The sequence below is a fragment of the Trachypithecus francoisi genome, unplaced genomic scaffold, assembly GCF_009764315.1.
Source record: "Trachypithecus francoisi isolate TF-2019V2 unplaced genomic scaffold, Tfra_2.0 Lachesis_group16, whole genome shotgun sequence".
Taxonomy (NCBI): Eukaryota; Metazoa; Chordata; class Mammalia; order Primates; family Cercopithecidae; genus Trachypithecus; species Trachypithecus francoisi.
Window position 1 is genome coordinate 34,131,757 of NW_022681461.1, and position 20,504 is coordinate 34,152,260.

Below are 20,504 nucleotides of genomic sequence, written 5' to 3' on the forward strand. Positions count from 1 at the left end.
CATAAATATTCTGCCAAGGAGAGAAATGGACCCTTAGTAGCCAGCAGCCTCATCTCAGTTTAGGATAGGTTTTGCTGCCAAAAGAGTGTGCTATAAACTTATCAATAAAATCAACATGCTTTGAGAGCTTTGGGGATTTCAGAATTGGAGATCAGAATGTGTGGGCCTGCAGTGGTATCTTTGTAAGCCTGTAGTGATTTCTCCTGAATGTTCTGTCAACTTCACACAGGAAGGAATGATTTAAGGAGAAAAGGAGTATTCATTAGACTTAAGAATTCATATTAAATAAACTACTGTTGGCTCCCTGCTTCCTACTGCAGAAAGCCTTAACTCCTCTGACTGAGTTCAGAGGCGCTGCATGACCTGGCTTCTCTCTAGTTTTCACAACTTACTTCCAGTGGACGCCTCTCTTCTTTCCAGATCCACCTGCTCCATCACTCCTTATTCTTGCCTTTTGATGTTGTTCCACAAATATTTTCTGAGCACCCTCCATACCCCAGGCCCTGCTGGGCATTGGGATTATAATGGTGAAAAGACAGACACCAGGCCTCTGTCCTCACACAAAGAATGATGAGTATTACAATCAGGAAGAGTGGGATGTTTGGGGGGCATTCAGCAAGGGGTGTTAAATTAGTCTGGAGGCCGTAATGAATGAGCAAGAATTATTCAAGGAGGGTGCAAAGGCCCAGTGCATGATCATTTTTGCTTTTGCTTGCCATCTTTTTGAAACATACTTTTTCTCCTGGCTGCTGATTCCTCAGCCATAGCTTTCCCTAACCTTGAAACCCTCATTCATGTCCCATTCTCTATATGACACTTGTATCTCATAGTTTGGGTGCACAATTAATTACATACCATCCTGCTATTATTGGCTCATGTTTCTCACAGTCTTGTCTCTCCAACTGAATCTTAAGACCTTATGCTATAGCCAGTGCAGTAATACTCTAGCTTTTCCCTAAATATATGTTTGATCATAAGTAAGAAACAGACTGGTAGCCCAGTGGCTCCTCAACATAATTGTTTGTTTGTTTGTTTGAGATGGAGTCTTGCTCTATCACCCAGGCTGGAATGCAGTGCTGCGACCTTGGCTCACTGCAGCCTCCGCCTCCCGGGTTCAAGCAATTCTCCTGCCTCAGCCTCCCAAGTAGCTGGCATTACAGGCGCCTACCACCATGCCTGGCTAATTTTGGTATTTTTAGTAGAGACAGCGTTTCACCATGTTGGCCAGGCTGGTCTCGAACTCCTAACCTCAGGTGATCCACCTGCTTCAGCCTCCCAAACTGCTGGGATTACAGGTGTGAGCCACCGTGCCTAGCTAACATAATTCTTTATAAACCTAGTTGGCATCACTCAGTTATCTCTCTATAAATCTCAGGCTATTTGTACCCAGGATAAAGTGAAGAAATTAAGCCAGGCATGGTGGCATGCACCTGTAGACCCAGCTACTTGGGAGGCTGAGGTGGGAGGATCACTTGAGCCCTCCTTGAGGAGTTTGAAGCTGCAGTGAGCTATGATCATGCCACTGCACCCCAGCCTGGACAACATGAGACCCTGTCGTTTTTAAAAAAAAAAAAAAAAAAAAAAAAAGTAAAAACACGATTCACAGTAGTAGGTATTTAGCTAATTTTTATATGTCTAAAATCCTACCAATGATAGACTGGATAAAGAAAATGTACACATATACACCACGGAATGCTATGCTACCATTACAAAAGAACAAGATCATGTCCTTTGCAAGGGACATGGATGGAGCTGGAGGCCATTATTCTTAGCCAACTAACACAGGAATAGAAAACCAAATACTGCCTGTTCTCACTTATAAGTGGGAGCTAAATGATGAGAACACATGGACACATAGAGGAGAACAACACACACTGGGGCCTTTCAGAGGGTGAATGGTGGGAGGAGGGAGAGGATCAGGAAAAATAACTAATGGATACTAGGCTTAATACCTGGGTGATGAAATAATCTGCACAACAAACCCCCATGACACACGTTTACCTATGTAACCTGCACATCCTGCACCACATGTACCCTTGAAGGTAAAAGTTAAAAAAAAAAAAAAAAGAATCCTGGCTGGCCGTAGTGGCTCACACATGTAATCCCAGCACTTCGAGAGGCTGAGGCAGGCAGATCACCTGAGGTCAGGAGTTCGAGACCAGCCTGGCCAACATGGCGAAACCCTGTCTCTACCAAAAATACAAAACATTAACTGGGTGTGGTGGCGGATGCCTGTAATCCCAGCTACTAGGGAGGCTGAGGCAGGAGAATTGCTTGAACCCGGGAGGCGGAGCTTGCAGTGAACTGAGATACCACCACTGCACTCCAGCCTGGGTGACAGAGTGAAACTGTCTCAAAAAAAATAAGTAAAATAAATAAATAGGCCGGGCGCGGTGGCTCACACCTATAATCGCAGCACTTTGGGAGGCCAAGGTGGGCGGAGCACAAAGTCAGGAGATTGAGACCATCCTGGCTAACATGGTGAAACCCCATCTCTACTAAAAATACAAAAAAATTAGCCGGGCATGGTAGCAGGTGCCTGTAGTCCCAGCTACTCGGAAGGTTGAGGCAGGAGAATGGCGTGAACCCGGAAGGCAGAGCTTGCAGTGAGCCAAGATCGTGCCACTGCACTCCAGCCTGGGTGACAGAGAGAGACTCCATCTCTAAATAAATAAATAAATAAATAAATAAATACATAAAAAAGCCTATTGGTCATCCAAGCCAAGATCGTGCCACTGCACTCCAGCCTGGGTGACAGAGAGAGACTCCATCTCTAAATAAATAAATAAATAAATAAATAAATAAATAAATAAATAAAAAAGCCTATTGGTCATCCAAGACCACAGGCATAAAGAATGTTACTTTGCTTCATTATCAGGGTAAAACAGATGGTAAAAGTGTTTACACTGGTAAGTACTTTGTACTTCCTGCATTATTAATTCCTGTCTTTTTTAAGCAGACTCCAAATGTAGCTAGTAGTTAAAATGACTCTGAAAAGTGCCTTGATTCTAAAATTCATAATAAAAATATAAACCGTTCCAGAATAAGAAATCTTTATAAGAAATATTCAAATATGGACTTGTTGAAAGAAGAGAAAGCATGTTAACTTCGCGGAGCAAGGGTTAAGTTTGTTACATGCATAGGTATTTTTATTATTGTTTTTATATTTTCTATGGTTTTGTTGACTCTGCCTGGGAGATCACCAGTTTATTATGTTTGGTCATCGTATCTTCTCATTTCCAAACCTGTGCTTTCTAACAAGATTATAATCATGCGTCAATATGTTTTCTTGGTTTTGATCCACAGAACGAAACAAAGGAATACAAAATCACTGGCATGTATTCAGATGGCATAAACGTCCTGGGCTTGATTGTCTTTTGCCTTGTCTTTGGACTTGTCATTGGAAAAATGGGAGAAAAGGGACAAATTCTGGTGGATTTCTTCAATGCTTTGAGTGATGCAACCATGAAAATTGTTCAGATCATCATGTGGTAAGCAGACACCATTTAATGTCATTTTGCTTCCCCTGACAATTCTGTCTCCTCAAAATTAGAAGAGGTTTTATGTTTCTCAACTGACCTCATGCTAGAGAAGTTGGACATTTAATATTGAGCCCCCAGAGTATTTTGTGGGGGCTTTTGTTGCTGTTGGTTGTTTTTGTTTTTGAGACAGAGTCTCACTCTGTCACTCCAGGCTGGAATGCAGTGGTGAAATCTCGGCTCACTGCAGCCTCAACTTCCTGTGCTCAAGTGATCTTCCCATCACAGCTACCTGAGTAGCTGGTACTACAAGCATGTACCACCATGCCTGGCTATTTTTTTTGTATTTTTTGTAGAGACAGGGTTTTGCCATGTTGCCCAGGCTGATCTCAAACTCCTGGGCTCAAGCAATCTACCCACTTCATCCTCCCAAAATATTGGGATTACAAGTGTGAGCCACCACACCTAGCCACCACTAGAGTATTAAATAATTCCACATATTACCCAGGAGTTAGTTCATGAACAAAAGTATAGCTATCAACCATTGTCTTTTCCCTCAAAGCCTTGCGAGATCATCTTGCACCCAGTCAGCCTTCATGTAAGAAGTAATTCTTTAAAAAATGATTAGAAGGAGTTCATTGTACATGAGAACACAAAGTGCTTCCCTATTGTGCCCCATGCAAAAGTGAGTTTCAAAATATTTATAACTGGTACAGCATGGGCACTAACCCATCTGAATGAAAGCTACCATCCGTGAGCATACCAGTGACACCACTTGAGTGTCTGCCCTGTCCCTGGAAATGCCAAAAAGTCCACCTTTCTTAGGAGGCATCTGCCTCACTTACCTCATATTTAATTGGTTCAACATTATTTAATCCAAAGTGTAGATACTGACAGTGATGTCTGACAGTGGTGTAAAGGGTTCAGTAAAATTGGCCAGACAGGTCACTTAATACTGCAGAAACCTCAGCTTCATCATCTGTTAAAAAGGATAATAAAACCTACCCCCAGGGATAGGAGAAGTACATTAAATGAAATGATGCACGTAAAATACTTTCCCTAACGCAAGATGTAATGAGAGCTCCACAAATAGAGCTATTATGATCACGTCCAGTACTAATACTATTGCCTCTATTGCTGATACCTGGGAAACAGATGACCATGGCTAGAAAGAGCCATATTTGTCAGTGAGGATCAAGCTCAAGTGAGATCTGCAGATATGACAATCAGCAGGATATATGTGCACTAGGAACATGGCATGAGGTGTGCGCCCTCATCCACAAATTCTGGTGGATTTCTTCAATGCTTTGAGTGATGCAACCATGAAAATTGTTCAGATCATCATGTGGTAAGCAGACACCATTTAATGTCATTTTGCTTCCCCTGACAATTCTGTCTCCTCAAAATTAGAAGAGGTTTTATGTTTCTCAACTGACCTCATGCTAGAGAAGTTGGACATTTAATATTGAGCCCCCAGAGTATTTTGTGGGGGCTTTTGTTGCTGTTGGTTGTTTTTGTTTTTGAGACAGAGTCTCACTCTGTCACTCCAGGCTGGAATGCAGTGGTGAAATCTCGGCTCACTGCAGCCTCAACTTCCTGTGCTCAAGTGATCTTCCCATCACAGCTACCTGAGTAGCTGGTACTACAAGCATGTACCACCATGCCTGGCTATTTTTTTTGTATTTTTTGTAGAGACAGGGTTTTGCCATGTTGCCCAGGCTGATCTCAAACTCCTGGGCTCAAGCAATCTACCCACTTCATCCTCCCAAAATATTGGGATTACAAGTGTGAGCCACCACACCTAGCCACCACTAGAGTATTAAATAATTCCACATATTACCCAGGAGTTAGTTCATGAACAAAAGTATAGCTATCAACCATTGTCTTTTCCCTCAAAGCCTTGCGAGATCATCTTGCACCCAGTCAGCCTTCATGTAAGAAGTAATTCTTTAAAAAATGATTAGAAGGAGTTCATTGTACATGAGAACACAAAGTGCTTTCCCTATTGTGCCCCATGCAAAAGTGAGTTTCAAAATATTTATAACTGGTACAGCATGGGCACTAACCCATCTGAATGAAAGCTACCATCCGTGAGCATACCAGTGACACCACTTGAGTGTCTGCCCTGTCCCTGGAAATGCCAAAAAGTCCACCTTTCTTAGGAGGCATCTGCCTCACTTACCTCATATTTAATTGGTTCAACATTATTTAATCCAAAGTGTAGATACTGACAGTGATGTCTGACAGTGGTGTAAAGGGTTCAGTAAAATTGGCCAGACAGGTCACTTAATACTGCAGAAACCTCAGCTTCATCATCTGTTAAAAAGGATAATAAAACCTACCCCCAGGGATAGGAGAAGTACATTAAATGAAATGATGCACGTAAAATACTTTCCCTAACGCAAGATGTAATGAGAGCTCCACAAATAGAGCTATTATGATCACGTCCAGTACTAATACTATTGCCTCTATTGCTGATACCTGGGAAACAGATGACCATGGCTAGAAAGAGCCATATTTGTCAGTGAGGATCAAGCTCAAGTGAGATCTGCAGATATGACAATCAGCAGGATATATGTGCACTAGGAACATGGCATGAGGTGTGCGCCCTCATCCACAAATTCTGGTGGATTTCTTCAATGCTTTGAGTGATGCAACCATGAAAATTGTTCAGATCATCATGTGGATCTGTTCAGATCAACAAGAACCACATGTTCTTGCCAAGTTTGCAAACTACCCTGTGGTAGTTTGGATGGGTAGAATTTAAGATGCACATAGGTACTGAAAACTAGAGCCAGTATTGTTCGTTCACCCAGGACTTGAAACAGCTCTTAGCTTCAATTCTGCATCCTGTGCTCCACCAAGTGTGCATGCCAAGCCGAGGGTGCGCACACTGGCCTGTTCCTTCCCCACCAACCCAGCATGAGAAAACACTTGCTGACAGAATCATGCCTCTGTTGTGCTTCCTTTCCAGTTATATGCCACTGGGTATTTTGTTCCTGATTGCTGGGAAGATCATAGAAGTTGAAGACTGGGAAATATTCCGCAAGCTGGGCCTTTACATGGCCACAGTCCTGACTGGGTATGTCAGACTCAAGAGAAGAGACAGAAAGTTCCTTTAATCCAATAGGATGGCCACTGAGAGGCTGGGTTTCAGTTGGTTAAAATTGGCTTCTCCCCTATGTGCTGGGAAAGATAGGGTTCAGAGATAAGACAGCAGGGGGAGGAGGGCTGCCCTTTAACAGCTGTACTGTAGGTGGATCATGCTGTGCTAATTGTCGGCTCTTGGCAGAACAGCCTGGACCAGGCTTTGTCACTGCCTTTATTGGTTATGTTAAAATAATTTTTTTAAACAAGAGAGAAACCCACTTGTAGCCTCCCTTGGCTCTCTCCTGGCCTTCATTTCCTTAAGAATGTAAACTAGCCAAGCAAGTAAGAATAGCCTCCATGCACCTTGAACCTGAAAGAAATTAGCAAGGGCCTAAATGAAATCAGACTTGAGCAAGTAGGAGCAGGATGGCTGTTGGTTCAAACACTGTTGCTGGGGCTGTTAACCACCACCATGGCCTGCACCATCAGAGTGTCAGAGAGGGTGCCAGGAGAATCTTGAGGCTGGAGGAATTGTGTGGGCATTTTTAGAAGCCATTAAACAGGAAGGCAGCAGGGGTTGGGTAGTTCGCATATTTATTATAGCCTAGCTATTGTTTCCTTGATAAAATATGAGGTGGGATAAGATATGAATGGTGCCCCTTGACACCTAGCCAGAGGCAGAATATGTCACATACACTAAGAAATACAGACTAAGGGAATAAGTAAATATTATTGATTTGACTCCCACAAGTCAATACCTACAAGCACCCAACTTGAGCAATCACCTCACCTATTGGAACTTGATCGTATTGCAGATTTTCAACACAGCACATTTTGTTCTTAATCTGTGTTTCCCAAAAACACAGCCCTGCCAGCCAACACAGAGGTAGATTTGGTCCCTACAGTGTGAGGACCATGGTGCCAAGGGAGGCGGGACTTCCACCTCACTGGAGGCCACCCTGCTCTAGGGCTGCTGAAACAGGCATCTCAGCAGTGATGTGGCTGGGGTGTTTGAGCTGAGCCATTTCATAACCAAGTTCTGCTGATTTCTATTCTGTCACCCCAGCTAGGTGTCTAATGGAAAACTAAAAGTCAGTTCCTCATGGTTTTTAGCTACAAGCTCTCTATCGAGAAGATCCTCTCTCCAGACCTCCAGGATCTGTAATTTTGATGACCATTTCCTATTATTTCAAACACACATAACTGATCTGTAAACTGTATGCTGCCAGTTACATATATATCTATCTGCCAAATGAGTCTCATTTCTTAAGCCCCCTAGTTCATGTAATCTGTGTATTTCCATGTGAAATAAGGAACAGTTTGAAAAGGTAGGAATAATAAAGAAAAGAAAGTCCATCCCAAAGCATGGCTGTGGAAGAGCTGAGACTTTTTTCCTTACTGTAAATCTGACTTCCTTCTTAGACAGTGGGTGCCACCAGCAAGACAGCAGCTTGGTGCAAGGAGTGGAAGGGGTGAGGACTGAGCACTGTGATAAGAGGTATAATGAGGTATAATGTAGTGGTGACATAGAGGGTACAAAGGAAGAAAGGCTCAGCCCTACTTGGGGAAGTGAGGGAAGGCTTCCTGGAGGAAGGGGGATGCCTAGCTGAGTGTTAGAGGAGAAGAATTCAGCAGCATCAGAAGGAAAAAAGGGCATTTTTGTGCATGTGGCAGGAATAGCACATACAGGGGTGTGGCAGCATGATATAATTCTGTTCTGTGAAGCCTTGAATTTGGATTCAGCTTCTGGCTTTGTCATTAACTCTGACAAGATGCTTCATTTGCTAAGTGAGCCTCTACACCCTCATACATGGAATGGGGACGTATATTCCTGCCCTACTCCCATTCCTCATTGGGCCATTATGAAAGTCAATTTTATAAATTAAAAAGATGTTTGATAAAAGGATTAAGTGTGGGGAAGTGGTATTATCTTTGAAACTTTAATTTCTCTTTCTTGTTTACAGGCTTGCAATCCACTCCATTGTAATTCTCCCACTGATATATTTCATAGTCGTACGAAAGAACCCTTTCCAATTTGCCATGGGAATGGCCCAGGCTCTCCTGACAGCTCTCATGATCTCTTCCAGGTAATCAGAAGAGGGGTTTCTGGAAAAAGCCTCCAGACTCAACATCATCAACTCTCACCTCACTTTACAAAACAGACTCCGGCTTACGGTTTTTGTAGCTGCCTTTGAGAAATGGCCTCCGTATTCTCTGTCCCTGGCCCTGAACACATTGCTTCACGCTGTTGCATATTTCCTGCCCTCTTAGCATGGCCTGCAGCTCAGGAAGGGGTTATGGCATAACTGGGAGCAGCGGTGGGCATAGCACCTTCTAATTCCTGGACCTGCCTAAAGGGCCAACATGTTTGGATCCTTTATTTCATTTTGTTTTGTTGTTTTCTTTACTTTTCTTGACAAGATTACCCAAAAGGACCCCTTATTTACTTTTTGGAAGAGAGGCATGTCTTCAGGCAGGGACTGAGGACCAGCATTTCTAGATCATAAGTTCCTTTCTCTTTTTATCACACAGTTCAGCAACACTGCCTGTCACCTTCCGCTGTGCTGAAGAAAAGAACCAGGTGGACAAGAGGATCACTCGATTTGTGTTACCCGTTGGTGCAACAATCAACATGGATGGGACCGCGCTCTATGAAGCAGTGGCAGCGGTGTTTATTGCACAGTTGAATGACCTGGATTTGAGCATTGGGCAGATCATCACCATCAGGTGGGGCGTGGTGTCACATTCATTGTCATCAGTGATACAGGGATTACTGCCAGTAAAAATGGTCCGTGAAGGGACACCAAGAATGTCCCAGTGATGGATTATTTTTCTTGATCTACAAAGTACCTTCCCAAGATTAAATACAACTATATCCTGGTATGCAAGATTTCTGCTTCGGGGTCTGGGTAGCCAAAGCCATCACTCTGTGCTCAGTTTACTGAAGCCAGTAGGATCTAGGCACAGGCTAGCACAAAGACTCAAGGCTGAGTAAGGGCCAGTCCCTGCTTTCAAAAGATCCCTGCTAGATTGGGATGCACATATCCAAATGAATGCTGAAGACCCTGATGAGGGATATAAGAGAACTCTGTATGGTGTTCACAGAGGACTCCAGAGAGGGAAGGGATGGTTCTAGCTGGGAAGGTGAAGGATGGCTTCCCAGAGGGGAACATTTAGCTGAATCTTAAAAGAATAGGAATTTAGCAGGCAAAGGAAGAAGCTAAGAGAATCTGGGGTGGCAGAAATAGCTTGTGATGCAGCCATAGGCTAGTTACAGCATACAGATTTCTTGCTATGGCTGGCATAAAGGATACAATGTGGAGAACATAAAGGAATGAGGAGACAGGGGTCATGTCATGAAAGGTTTTGTACGAGAAGTTTGTGGAAAGTTCTTAGATGCTTTGTCATATTGTGGACATATCTGCCTTTTATTTATTTATTTATTTTATGCTTTGAGATGGAATTTTGCTCTGTTGCCCAGGCTGGAGTGCAGTGGCACGATCTCGGCTCACTGCAACCTCCGCCCCCTGGGTTTAAGCAATTCTCCTGCCTCAGCGTCCTGAGTAGCTGGGACTGTAGACATGCACCACCACACCTGGCTAATTTTTGAATTTTTAGTAGAAATGGGTTTCACCATGTTGGCCAGGCTGGTCTTGAACTCCTGACCTCAGGTGATCCGCCCACCTCAGGCTCCCAAAGTGCTGGGATTATAGGTGTGAGCCACCATGCCTGGCAGATTTGCCTTTTACAATGATAACTGGCAATATGGCAGATGTATTGGATGGGAGCAGGGACCAAATCTAGGAAACCAGTTAGGAGACCATTGCAAAAGTCCAGGCAGGGTATTAGAAGGCACTGACACTGAGGTTGGAGAAGAGCTAACGAATTGAAGAAGCATCAGCTGGATTCAGGGTGAAAAGCAAGGGAATGCTAGGATGACTCCCAGGATTGGTAGATGATTCTAAATTGGTGGGTGGGGCTTACCAGAACAGGAACTAGTGTAAGAGAAGCACATATAGGTGGGAAAGATAAATAGTTAATACTTTTTGACACATTGAATTTGAAATGCCTTTAAGACTTCTAGGTGGACACCTGCAATGAGAAATACAGGTCTGGCTGAAGATACAGACATCAGGGACATGAGCTTAATGATGGTCTTCAAATGTATGAGTCACAAGTTATTGCTTGTATTGGAATCGTAGCTACATCGTGATTAGCTGTGATCTTGGGCAAGTGACTTGAATTTTTAAGCTCCTGTTTTCTCATCTGTAAAATGAGTAATAGTACCTACAACTTATTCAAGTAGTGGCAATTAAGTAAGATGCATATAAAATGCTTATAACTGTGCCTATGTAGTGAGCACTCAGTAAATGTCGAAAATGGATGACATGACGTAGGGAGAGTTTGTAGAGAAGAGAAGGAGATTAAGGACGGAGGCTTGGAAAATCCTAATACTAGAAGCAGGTAGAGAAGGGAAAACCCAAGAGGCAGAGGGAGAAGGAGGACAGAGAGATGGGAGGGAAGCCAGTAAACCTTGGTATCATGGAAACCTAGAAAAGAGAGATTTTCAAGGGTGAAATGGTCCACAGAGTCAGATGCTGCAGAGAATTCTAATGAAATGAGGATAGAAATTGTCTGCCCAAGTAGATGGTAGAACTGTCATAAGTGGATTTTGCCAGATTTGTTTCTCTAGGACAGCACTGTTTAATATGGTAACCACTAGCCATGTGGCCCACTGAATTGGATAGCACAGACATAGAATTGTTTCATCATTGTAGACAGTTATTTTGGATAGTGCTATGTTAGAGTAATAGGCTGGGATTAGAGTTAACCTGAAGACTTTTGTTCAGTTTAGAATGGAAGTTTAAGACCAAACTGGTCCCTAGGCCTGCTCAAGGTTGAATCTGAACTTTTTAGAGTTAATTCATTCTTGTGTCCCCAGCCTAAACATAAATTCTAGGCATAAAATCAGAGTTTGTTAACTAACAATGTTCTAACACAATGCATTTTTTAAATCCTCCCCACCCCTAAATCGCAAAGTATTTCTGTTGGCTGAAGACAAGTGCAAAATACACCATTTGGCACACCAGCTGGAGAACTATCCCAATGCCGTGTAATCTATAAAAAAGTGTTAGTGGCTAAAGAAGCCTGTGCCAAAGAGATTGAGTAAAGTCATGTAATTATAACAGCAGAGAGTATGTCAAAATTGAAACCTTGAGTCATGCCTGAGAAAGTTTCTGCTCCACAACCACCCCTGTGCTTCCAACAGTTGTTACTTTTACATTTCCAAGGGTTTTTTTCCCACTTCCCTCACCCTGGCATGTGGAACCCAGTCTTCACTGAACTGATTTCCAAGGAGTGGTTTATGAGGTGCCAATTCTTTTGTTTGTGTATTTGCCACTTTATGATGAAATCCCTCCCTCTTTTTTGGTTATAAGTTTTCTAGATCTTTCTAATCATTTTTTAACCTCACTGCCAGAGAAATGAACTCTGGGCCTAGAGGCTAGTCAATTCACATTAAAGCCTCCCCCGCCACTCTCTGGTGTGTTCTTAAATCAGATTTGCTGATAACTACTGGCCCAGAACCAATAACAACTGCGAGACCCAAAGTAATCGTTGGCTTAAAATTTAAAATCCTCACTGGCTCTACATGGGAAATAATAAAAGTTGGTTTTACTTGACAGTAACCGTTATAGTTCATGTGACTAATGGTTAAAGAGATTTTTAGACCCAAAGTATATTTCTGTGGACTGGATGTCAAAGAAACATAGGTACCATCTACCCAAAACATACCCTTTTGTGGCTTTATCATAATACGCAAAGGTTATAACTGATTGAAAATTGGTGTGAGTACACATGTCAAAATGAAAAAAAAAAAAAGGATAAATTGTCTTATAAAAAATAATTAGGGCCAGAAGCGGTGGCTCACACCTGTAATCCCAGCACTTTAGGAGACCTAAGCGGGTGAATCGGTTGAGTCCAGGAGTTCAAGAGCAGCCTGGGAAACATGGTAAAACCCCATGTTTAGCAAAAATATTCTAAAAAGAAAAATTAGCCAGGTATGGTGGCATGTGCCTGTAGTTCCAGCTACTCAGGAGGCTGAAGTGGGTGGACTGCTTGAGCCCAGGAGGCAGAGGCTGCAGTGAACTGAGATGGCACCACTGTACTCTAGCTTAGGCAACAAAGTGAGATTTCATGTCAAAAAAAAAAAAAGAAAAGAAAAAGAAAAAAGAAAGAAAAGTAAAGCTAATTATACAGCAGGGTGCAGAGGCTCACATCTGTAATACCAGCACTTTAAGAGGCCAAGACAGGCAGATCACTTTAGCCCAGGAGTTCGAGACCAGCCTGAGCAACATGGCGAAGCCCTACATCTCTACAAAAAATGCAAAAATTAGCCAGGTGCTGTGGAGCGCACCTGTGGTCCCAGCAACTCAGGAGGCTGAGGCAAGCAGATCACTTGAGCCCAAAAGGTGGAGGCTGCAGTGAGCTGTGATCATGCCACTGTACTCCAGCCTGGGCGACAGAGTGAGACCTTGTCTCTGGGGGTTGCGGGGGGGAAATATATATAATAAAGAAGAAAGATAATTATAGGATTTGGGGCCTAGAAAGAGCAGAGAGGAAAAAAGGTAGCAGTAGTAATAGGAGTAGTAGTTGTTGTTGTAATAGTCGCTGTTCTGGTTGCTGCAGTAGCAGTAGTAATAATACCAGTGGTGGCAGCGACAATAGCAATAGAAGAAGCATTAGCAGCAACTACTGCTGTTGCAGAAGTAGCAGCAGAAATGGCACATTTTTAATCTTTTTATTTGTTTGTTTTTTGTTTTACTTTAAGCTCTGGGATACATGTGCAGAACATGCAGGTTTGTTACATAGCTACACATGTGGAAATGGCATGTTTTTAAGCATCTGCAAGTGTTATACCAGATGCCTTACATGTATTAACCTCATTTAATCTTCCCAGCGGCTTGCAGTAGACATACTGTCCCCATCTTACAGGCAGGAATTGAGATTCAGAGAAGTAACTTGCCTAAAGAAATGCCATCAGTGAAATGGTAGAGCCCAAAGTACATCACCCAGGTCTGTCTGACACTAAAACCTGTGTTCCCTCCAAGTCACAACCCATCCTTCAACCCGTTTAGAGAGCCAAGTCCAATGGCTGGTCCTAAAACTAGGCCTCAGTGTGAGGAAAGAACTTTGTGCCACTGATATTTATGTTTTCTTCTGTGGAAATCCTCTAACTCAAAGTAGAATATGTTCAAGCAGCAGGAGTAGGTTTTCATATTATTTTCTCCCATCTGAAGGTTCATAGTTCCGACTTTCAGACCAATGCCAGTCAAACAGCCGTAGTTTAGTAAGCAAGGTCAAGGCTCAAGGACAGAGTTTTCTTGGACTAAATGAATTTTGAGTTTCAAGCCCAGCCTCAGGCTATAGCAACATGGATAACTGTGACATCTCAGGGTTTCCAAGAGGGATCAGCTGGCATGGACACAAATCACTTCTGACAAAGAAAACCTGTTGATGCATTCCATTTAAAGTTTTTTCAACCAGCATTAAAATAAACTTCGGCTTTCCAAAGAGTGATTATGTCAGAAGAGATCCAAAGGGTTATAGAGGCCAGAAACCTGTGAGACTGAGGCCTGAAACCTTTAGAGTAATTGGTACAGCCCCAGAAATCTCTAATTTACTGTAATTTGGTGGTCAAAACCACTGAATGAAAATACACTTGTCAAAAAACTCTGGCCTGTGTTTGTACCTTCAAATGCTTTCTGCAACACCTCAGTAGGCAGATGAATGGGCAGTAGAATCAGCTTCCTAAGAACTCTAAGACTTTTTTAGCCCCAAAGCATATGAATTTGTGGATAGAATCAGGGATTCTTCCAGTTTAAATTGGCAATTTTTACATTTTCACCTTTCAACCCAGTGGCACCTGGGCAGCAGTTCAGGCCTTGGCCCAAGGGCAAGGATTTGTCTCCAGAAAGCATCGTGGGTGTGGTCTCAAGCTTATCTAAATTAAGGGACTTTTCAGGGAAGGGTGAGCCCTTGTTTCCTTCAGAATGATCCAATTAAAATAAGGGGCCAGGCGCGGTGGCTCAAGCCTGTAATCCCAGCACTTTGGGAGGCCGAGACAGGTGGATCACGAGGTCAGGAGATCGAGACCATCCTGGCTAACACCGTGAAACCCCGTCTCTACTAAAAAATACAAAAAACTAGCCGGGCGAGGTGGTGGGCGCCTGTAGTCCCAGCTACTCGGGAGGCTGAGGCAGGAGAATGGCGTTAACCCGGGAGGCGGAGCTTGCAGTGAGCTGAGATCCGGCCACTGCACTCCAGCCTGGGCCATAGAGCGAGACTCCGTCTCAAAAAATAAAATAAAATAAAATAAGGAAGATGTTGCTGATAAAGAGACTGCACATTACAAAGAGAAAAATCCCTACTCCCTCACCTGATCTTATCAAGAGGAATCTTTTTAAATACCTGGTAATAAAGTTCACCTGGCTGTGTCTCCTGGCTTCCAGATCTTTCTTTCCCACAAAGTACATCTACTGGCAAAAAGAAGCAGTCAGGAGTAAATGCTTGCATCTTGGACAGGATCAGCTCCTTCTCAATCCAGTGCCCTAAAGAGCAGTTCCCAGAGGTAAAGAGTCCTGTGATGTCAAGAGAGTGCATAAGGCCTGCTTAACCATTGTCTCATTCCTTTGCCTTCACCTGAAATGCCATTGTCCATCTGCCCCTACAGCTATCCCTCTGTCCATTCTTCAGGGCAATTTAAATTCCTGCCATATATTAGGTGCTCCGTAAATTATTGGGTGGTGAGTAGATGGAAAAAGGGAGTAGGAAGACAGGTGCAGAGGTACCTGGCACTTATTTAGGATAAGTGTATGTATACATAGATTAGTACACAAAGCCTTCTATTAACACCCCATTTAGTAAACTCCTCCTTTCCTCTTGAGTATCTCTCTTGCTCATTTTTTGGTGCCACTTATGCAGTTCTTCCTTGCATTAGAGTGATGTGCCACATCTCTCTCTACAAGGAGATGGCATCATACCCCGCCCAGCCCCCCTCCCCTTGCAGCTCTAATCCTGTAATGAGGCAGAGCTGGGGCTCAGCAGGTCACAGATTCTAACTGCCCAATTTAGGGACACAGCAGTAATAGCCATCGTGACTAAGCGGGACAAACCATTTCAGGCCAGGGCTTTAACGGGAGAGGTAATTGTCTAACTCCTTTCCTGCTGGTATGTTTCTGCAGTATCACGGCCACAGCTGCCAGCATCGGAGCTGCCGGTGTGCCCCAGGCTGGCCTGGTGACCATGGTGATTGTGCTGAGTGCCGTGGGCCTGCCCGCTGAGGATGTCACCCTGATCATTGCTGTCGACTGGCTCCTGTGAGTTGGAATAAATGCACTGCCTCAGCCGGATGTGCAGGCGGGCTTCCCAGCCTCACGGGCTCTGCAGTCTGTCATCATTCTCTCCTCAGATTGCCTAATGAGCCACCTGTTGCTGCTTTAATTTTCCTCTGACCAGGCCATCTGATAATGTGCTTAAAAATTAACTCCTCATAACGTGGAGTAGTGATTTTAAAAAGCCAGTGAGCTCCATTAGCTCATTATACCTGGTAATGCTCAAGGTTAGGAGCTGGGTGTGGGACAAAGATAAACACAGAACAACAAGGTGAGAAGCCAGGCAGGGCCCCTGAGCCATCCTGGCCAACCCAGCCCCGGTTCAGCATCATAGGCTCAGAACCACCTACTTCAAAATCAGTCCATCTTCCTAAGCATCTTCCGAACCGTCAGGGACAGTGGCACGAGCATTTGGGTTTGCATCTCCATCCTGTGTCTTACCAGCTTCTTGACCTTGAGCAAGTTCCTTGACCTCGAGCAAGTTCCGTAACCTGAGGCCCAGTTGTATAATCTGTGAGATGGGAAAAAATCTGCCTATCTCATTGGGTTGTTTTAAGGACTGAGTGAGCTTATGTGAGTAGAGTGTCTAGAACAGTATCTGGCAGCCCATACATGCTCAATAAATGGCAAGTTTCATTGTTATGATTAGAATGAGTTGGACCATTCAGGCCTCAATCAACAACACTTTCTCTCTCTCTCTCTCGCTCTCTCACACACACACACACACACACACACACAGAATACAGCAGAACATCTGCGTGAGAACGTACCTTCAGTGACCCTCAAGGTTAAAGTCAGAACCAGCTTGGCTCCTAGCTTTACCCTTGATGCCCACTTCTGTGCATGGGTCTTGCAGCATCTAGGTCTGGCTCTGTCCCCTGGCATTGCAGGTAAGTATCACTCCACATGGGGCCTTTGCTCAGAACCAGCTCAGGCTCACTGGGGAGTACAGTGCAATGTACTGTAGTTTGCAGGTGACAGATGAGATGGAAAGGGAAGCAGAGACATCCTATGTGGGCTTGAAAACACAGATTCACATTTCAGATGGCAAAGCCCCTGCACCTGGCTTGGAAGCTGTGTCATGGGTAAGGGGGTCCTCAGTAGCTAACTGGGCTATAGGCCCAAATGAGGTAGCACCCTTCTTGCAAAGATACCCTAGCATTGAGGCAAGATTTGGTTCTTTCTAGTGATGATGGTGGACTTGCACTTTTCTCCTTTCCCTGAGTCTTCCTAGAACCAGTTACCTTCACTGCCAAGATACCCGGATGAGTCAGAGGTCCAATTGGAGGTATGGGATAAAAAGACACTAGGTCCAATTATCCCTGGACTTGTTCTAAATAACAGAAGGGCATCCAGGGTGGCCATGTGTAAGCATTGTCAGCCTTTTCTGTTCTGCAGGTGTAGTTTTCACAAGATTCCCCCTGCATGCAGTTGCTATCAACAAAGCACCAGTATCAAAATGGATCCTCTCCTCTGCAGTGTGCCTTCTCTACCTGTCTTCCTGTCACCAGTCTCTTCCCCAGGCTCTCTGGGAGTTAAGACTGGATGAGGGTGGCTCACAGAGAAATCCATTCCTGGGCTGACCTGTGTTTTCTGACCCCGTGCTCTGCGCCGTGCCTCCTGGTTTGCTCATAAGTAGAGTGACCTAGATTGGTAAATAAACAAGTACACCATGGACCTGAACAAACACACACATACCCCACATGCACATGGTACATACACCACCCACAAAACACCCAAGTTCTCTGACCTTTGCCCAAAGACAGCCCACAATGGCATTTGCATCGAATCTAGAAAACCACAAGACAGAGGTTAGGGCTGAAAAACTTACTGAATTCTGAACCTCCCTCAGTGCCCCCAGAAAATATCTGGAACGACTCTATTCATGTTTCTTTGGGAGAAGAGGAGGGAATTTAGGGAGACTTAGGGGAAACATTGCTACTTTGGGAGAGCTCATGCTGTGTCTTTATGAACAACCCCAGGCCTGTGAGGAGCCTTCAGTCGGTCAGTCATAAGGACAGCACTTTCTGGATTTACTTAAATCTAAACTGAACATGTCGGGTCCTTGCATCTCTCCGATGATGAAGGAAAATGAAATCTGGGCCTCCTGTCTGACTCCTCCCATCTCTCCCCAGGGACCGGTTCAGGACCATGGTCAACGTCCTTGGCGATGCTTTTGGGACAGGCATCGTGGAAAAGCTCTCCAAGAAGGAGCTGGAGCAGATGGATGTTTCATCTGAAGTCAACATTGTGAATCCCTTTGCCTTGGAATCAACAATCCTTGACAACGAAGACTCAGACACCAAGAAGTCTTATGTCAATGGAGGCTTTGCAGTAGACAAGTCTGACACCATCTCATTCACCCAGACCTCACAGTTCTAGGGCCCCTGGCTGCAGATAACTGAAAACAAGGAAGGACATTTCCATGACAGTCATCTCAAACACTGGTTAAGGAAAAGAAAAACGCTAATGGCCAGGTGTTCATTTGATTTGATATACAGACCTCCAGATTATTTTCTATATTTGGATTCACAGCCTTTGCTCTCCAGGTTTTGGGATTTGGGTGTGGGGTAAGATGAAGGGAAATCGATTAAAAGGAAAGTTCTATTATCTGAGTTTTAGAAATTCTATAAGAGACAAAGTTTGGAAGTACATAAAGTAATAACTATTAGAATTAGGTAATGGATATGAAAGAGAAAATGCTTTCTCATGCATAGACAAGTGTTTTGGGTTTTTAAACAAATATTCTGTCATTGGTTACAAATGTTTACTCAGGCTTTCTATTGGCATGAATTTCCTTTGACCTTTCACTTTTTTATAAATTATAATGCATCTCAACCACCTCTCCCCAGTTAATGTGCCAAAATGTCCATTTTTAACTTATCTCCAGCCAATTTCAAAGAAAACAGACCAGCATAGTTCTGCAATAAGTTTTAAGATGGGCATAGGGTTTGGACGAAAGGGAGAAGGATTCTTTTTTTAATGTACTGTATTGGGATGCTGGTAACTATTAACCCAGTGTTCAGCGTAAAGCTATATATATATATATATGTATATATGTATATATTTATTATTTTCATATAATTTGCCAGACAGAGATCAGAACTGAACTGTCAATGTGAAATAAAGAGTTCTCCTTGTACTTGAATAATAACCACAATTCCAACCCAGGTCTGCTTTGTGGCTTATCAGAACTCCTTTCTCAGGAGCTCTAGAATGAGATATCATGTTGTTCGATCGTTTCACATCTGTATATCAGCCCTAAAGCAGAGATGTACTATGGTGATACTCCAAGGTGGCAGAGCCATTCATTTACAACTTCCAGATTTGAGCTGCCTCGAGGCAATCCATATTAGCTCTGCATAAGATTATATACAAAGCTGCCACTCACAAAAGGCTGGATGTGCTTTCATCCAACTGGAAGGCTTTATTCTTCCAAGTTCATTCATACTCAAAGAGGCCAGTACTTTGCCATCCTTGCACTTCTGTTATCAGGGCCCAAATAATGGCGGCAAGCTACCAACTAAGTTGTATTTTAATAAAGATTCCATGGGTTGAACAAGCCACATTGCAGAAAAAGAGCTGCCCCTAACCTGGGTTCTTGCAGAGTAAATCCCACGACATAAACTGATACCAGTGGTTCGGGGGAAATAGTTCCATTCTATGACACTTGTCTCCTCCTCCAGGGAGGACTGTTCTAACTAGTAATCTTGGCCCTATTCATTACATCCTCTGCTTGTCATTCTGTTAATTTATGAAGATAGTTTATTGAAGTCTGTGCTTCAGTTCTCATCTTGTAAATAATGCTTAACATAAACTTGTACTTACACTGAGATCCAAAATAGTCATGTTTCTGCAGTATTGTGTAGCCAACTTAAACCTGTGCTTTCATGTTTAAGAAATGAGAAATTGTGCCAAAGATAGCAGAAGAGTAAATAAGTGCTCAGTATTGACCACCTACATCTGAAATCTACAACATAATGATACTGAATTGTTATGTAAACATCATAAATAGTAAATAATGATTCAATGTGAATTTTAAAATGCAAATATTGCTATTGTTTATAGGAAATAAATCTAAATGTAAATGAAATTGAATCAGTAATTTCTCTTGGCCTAAATGGTTCTACCCCTTACTAGGATGCCCCAATTAGTGGCACTAGAGTTGGCAGAGCTGTTCATGAGCTGCGAGTTATCATTTTGGAGTCAGTTTGTAACCAGCCGCTTAACACACTGCTGCTAACTCATAAAAGAGAACAATGTTCCATTTCAGTCTCAATAAACACTTCCCTTATTCTTTCCCCCTGCCTTTTTCTTCTTGTTATCTGTTGTTTTAACTTACTTGGATGGGTGTGGGAAGGCAGAGATATGATTAGTTGAATTAGATTTTACACAGTTTTTTGTTTGTTTTTTGAGATATAATCTCGCTCTGTCACCCAGGTTGGAGTGCAGTGGCATGATCTCAGGTCACTGCAGCCTCCTCCTACTGGGCTCAAACCTCAGCCTCCTGAGTAGGTGGAACTACAGGCACACACCATTACTC

The 20,504-nt window shown here is 43.4% G+C and overlaps 1 protein-coding gene across 1 annotated transcript in view; it reads left to right on the forward strand.

Annotated features, from left to right (window-relative positions):
• SLC1A1 (solute carrier family 1 member 1) overlaps positions 1–20,262 on the forward strand; it is a 103,492-nt gene extending 83,230 nt beyond the window's left edge. Inside the window, exons 7-12 of the mRNA XM_033237233.1 lie at positions 3,307–3,491; positions 6,454–6,561; positions 8,534–8,656; positions 9,102–9,296; positions 15,812–15,946; positions 18,097–20,262. Of these exons, the coding sequence (XP_033093124.1) occupies positions 3,307–3,491; positions 6,454–6,561; positions 8,534–8,656; positions 9,102–9,296; positions 15,812–15,946; positions 18,097–18,343 (993 nt within the window). The 3' untranslated portion in view covers positions 18,344–20,262. The remainder of the gene's footprint in view (positions 1–3,306; positions 3,492–6,453; positions 6,562–8,533; positions 8,657–9,101; positions 9,297–15,811; positions 15,947–18,096) is intronic.
• Positions 20,263–20,504: the final 242 nt, after the last annotated feature.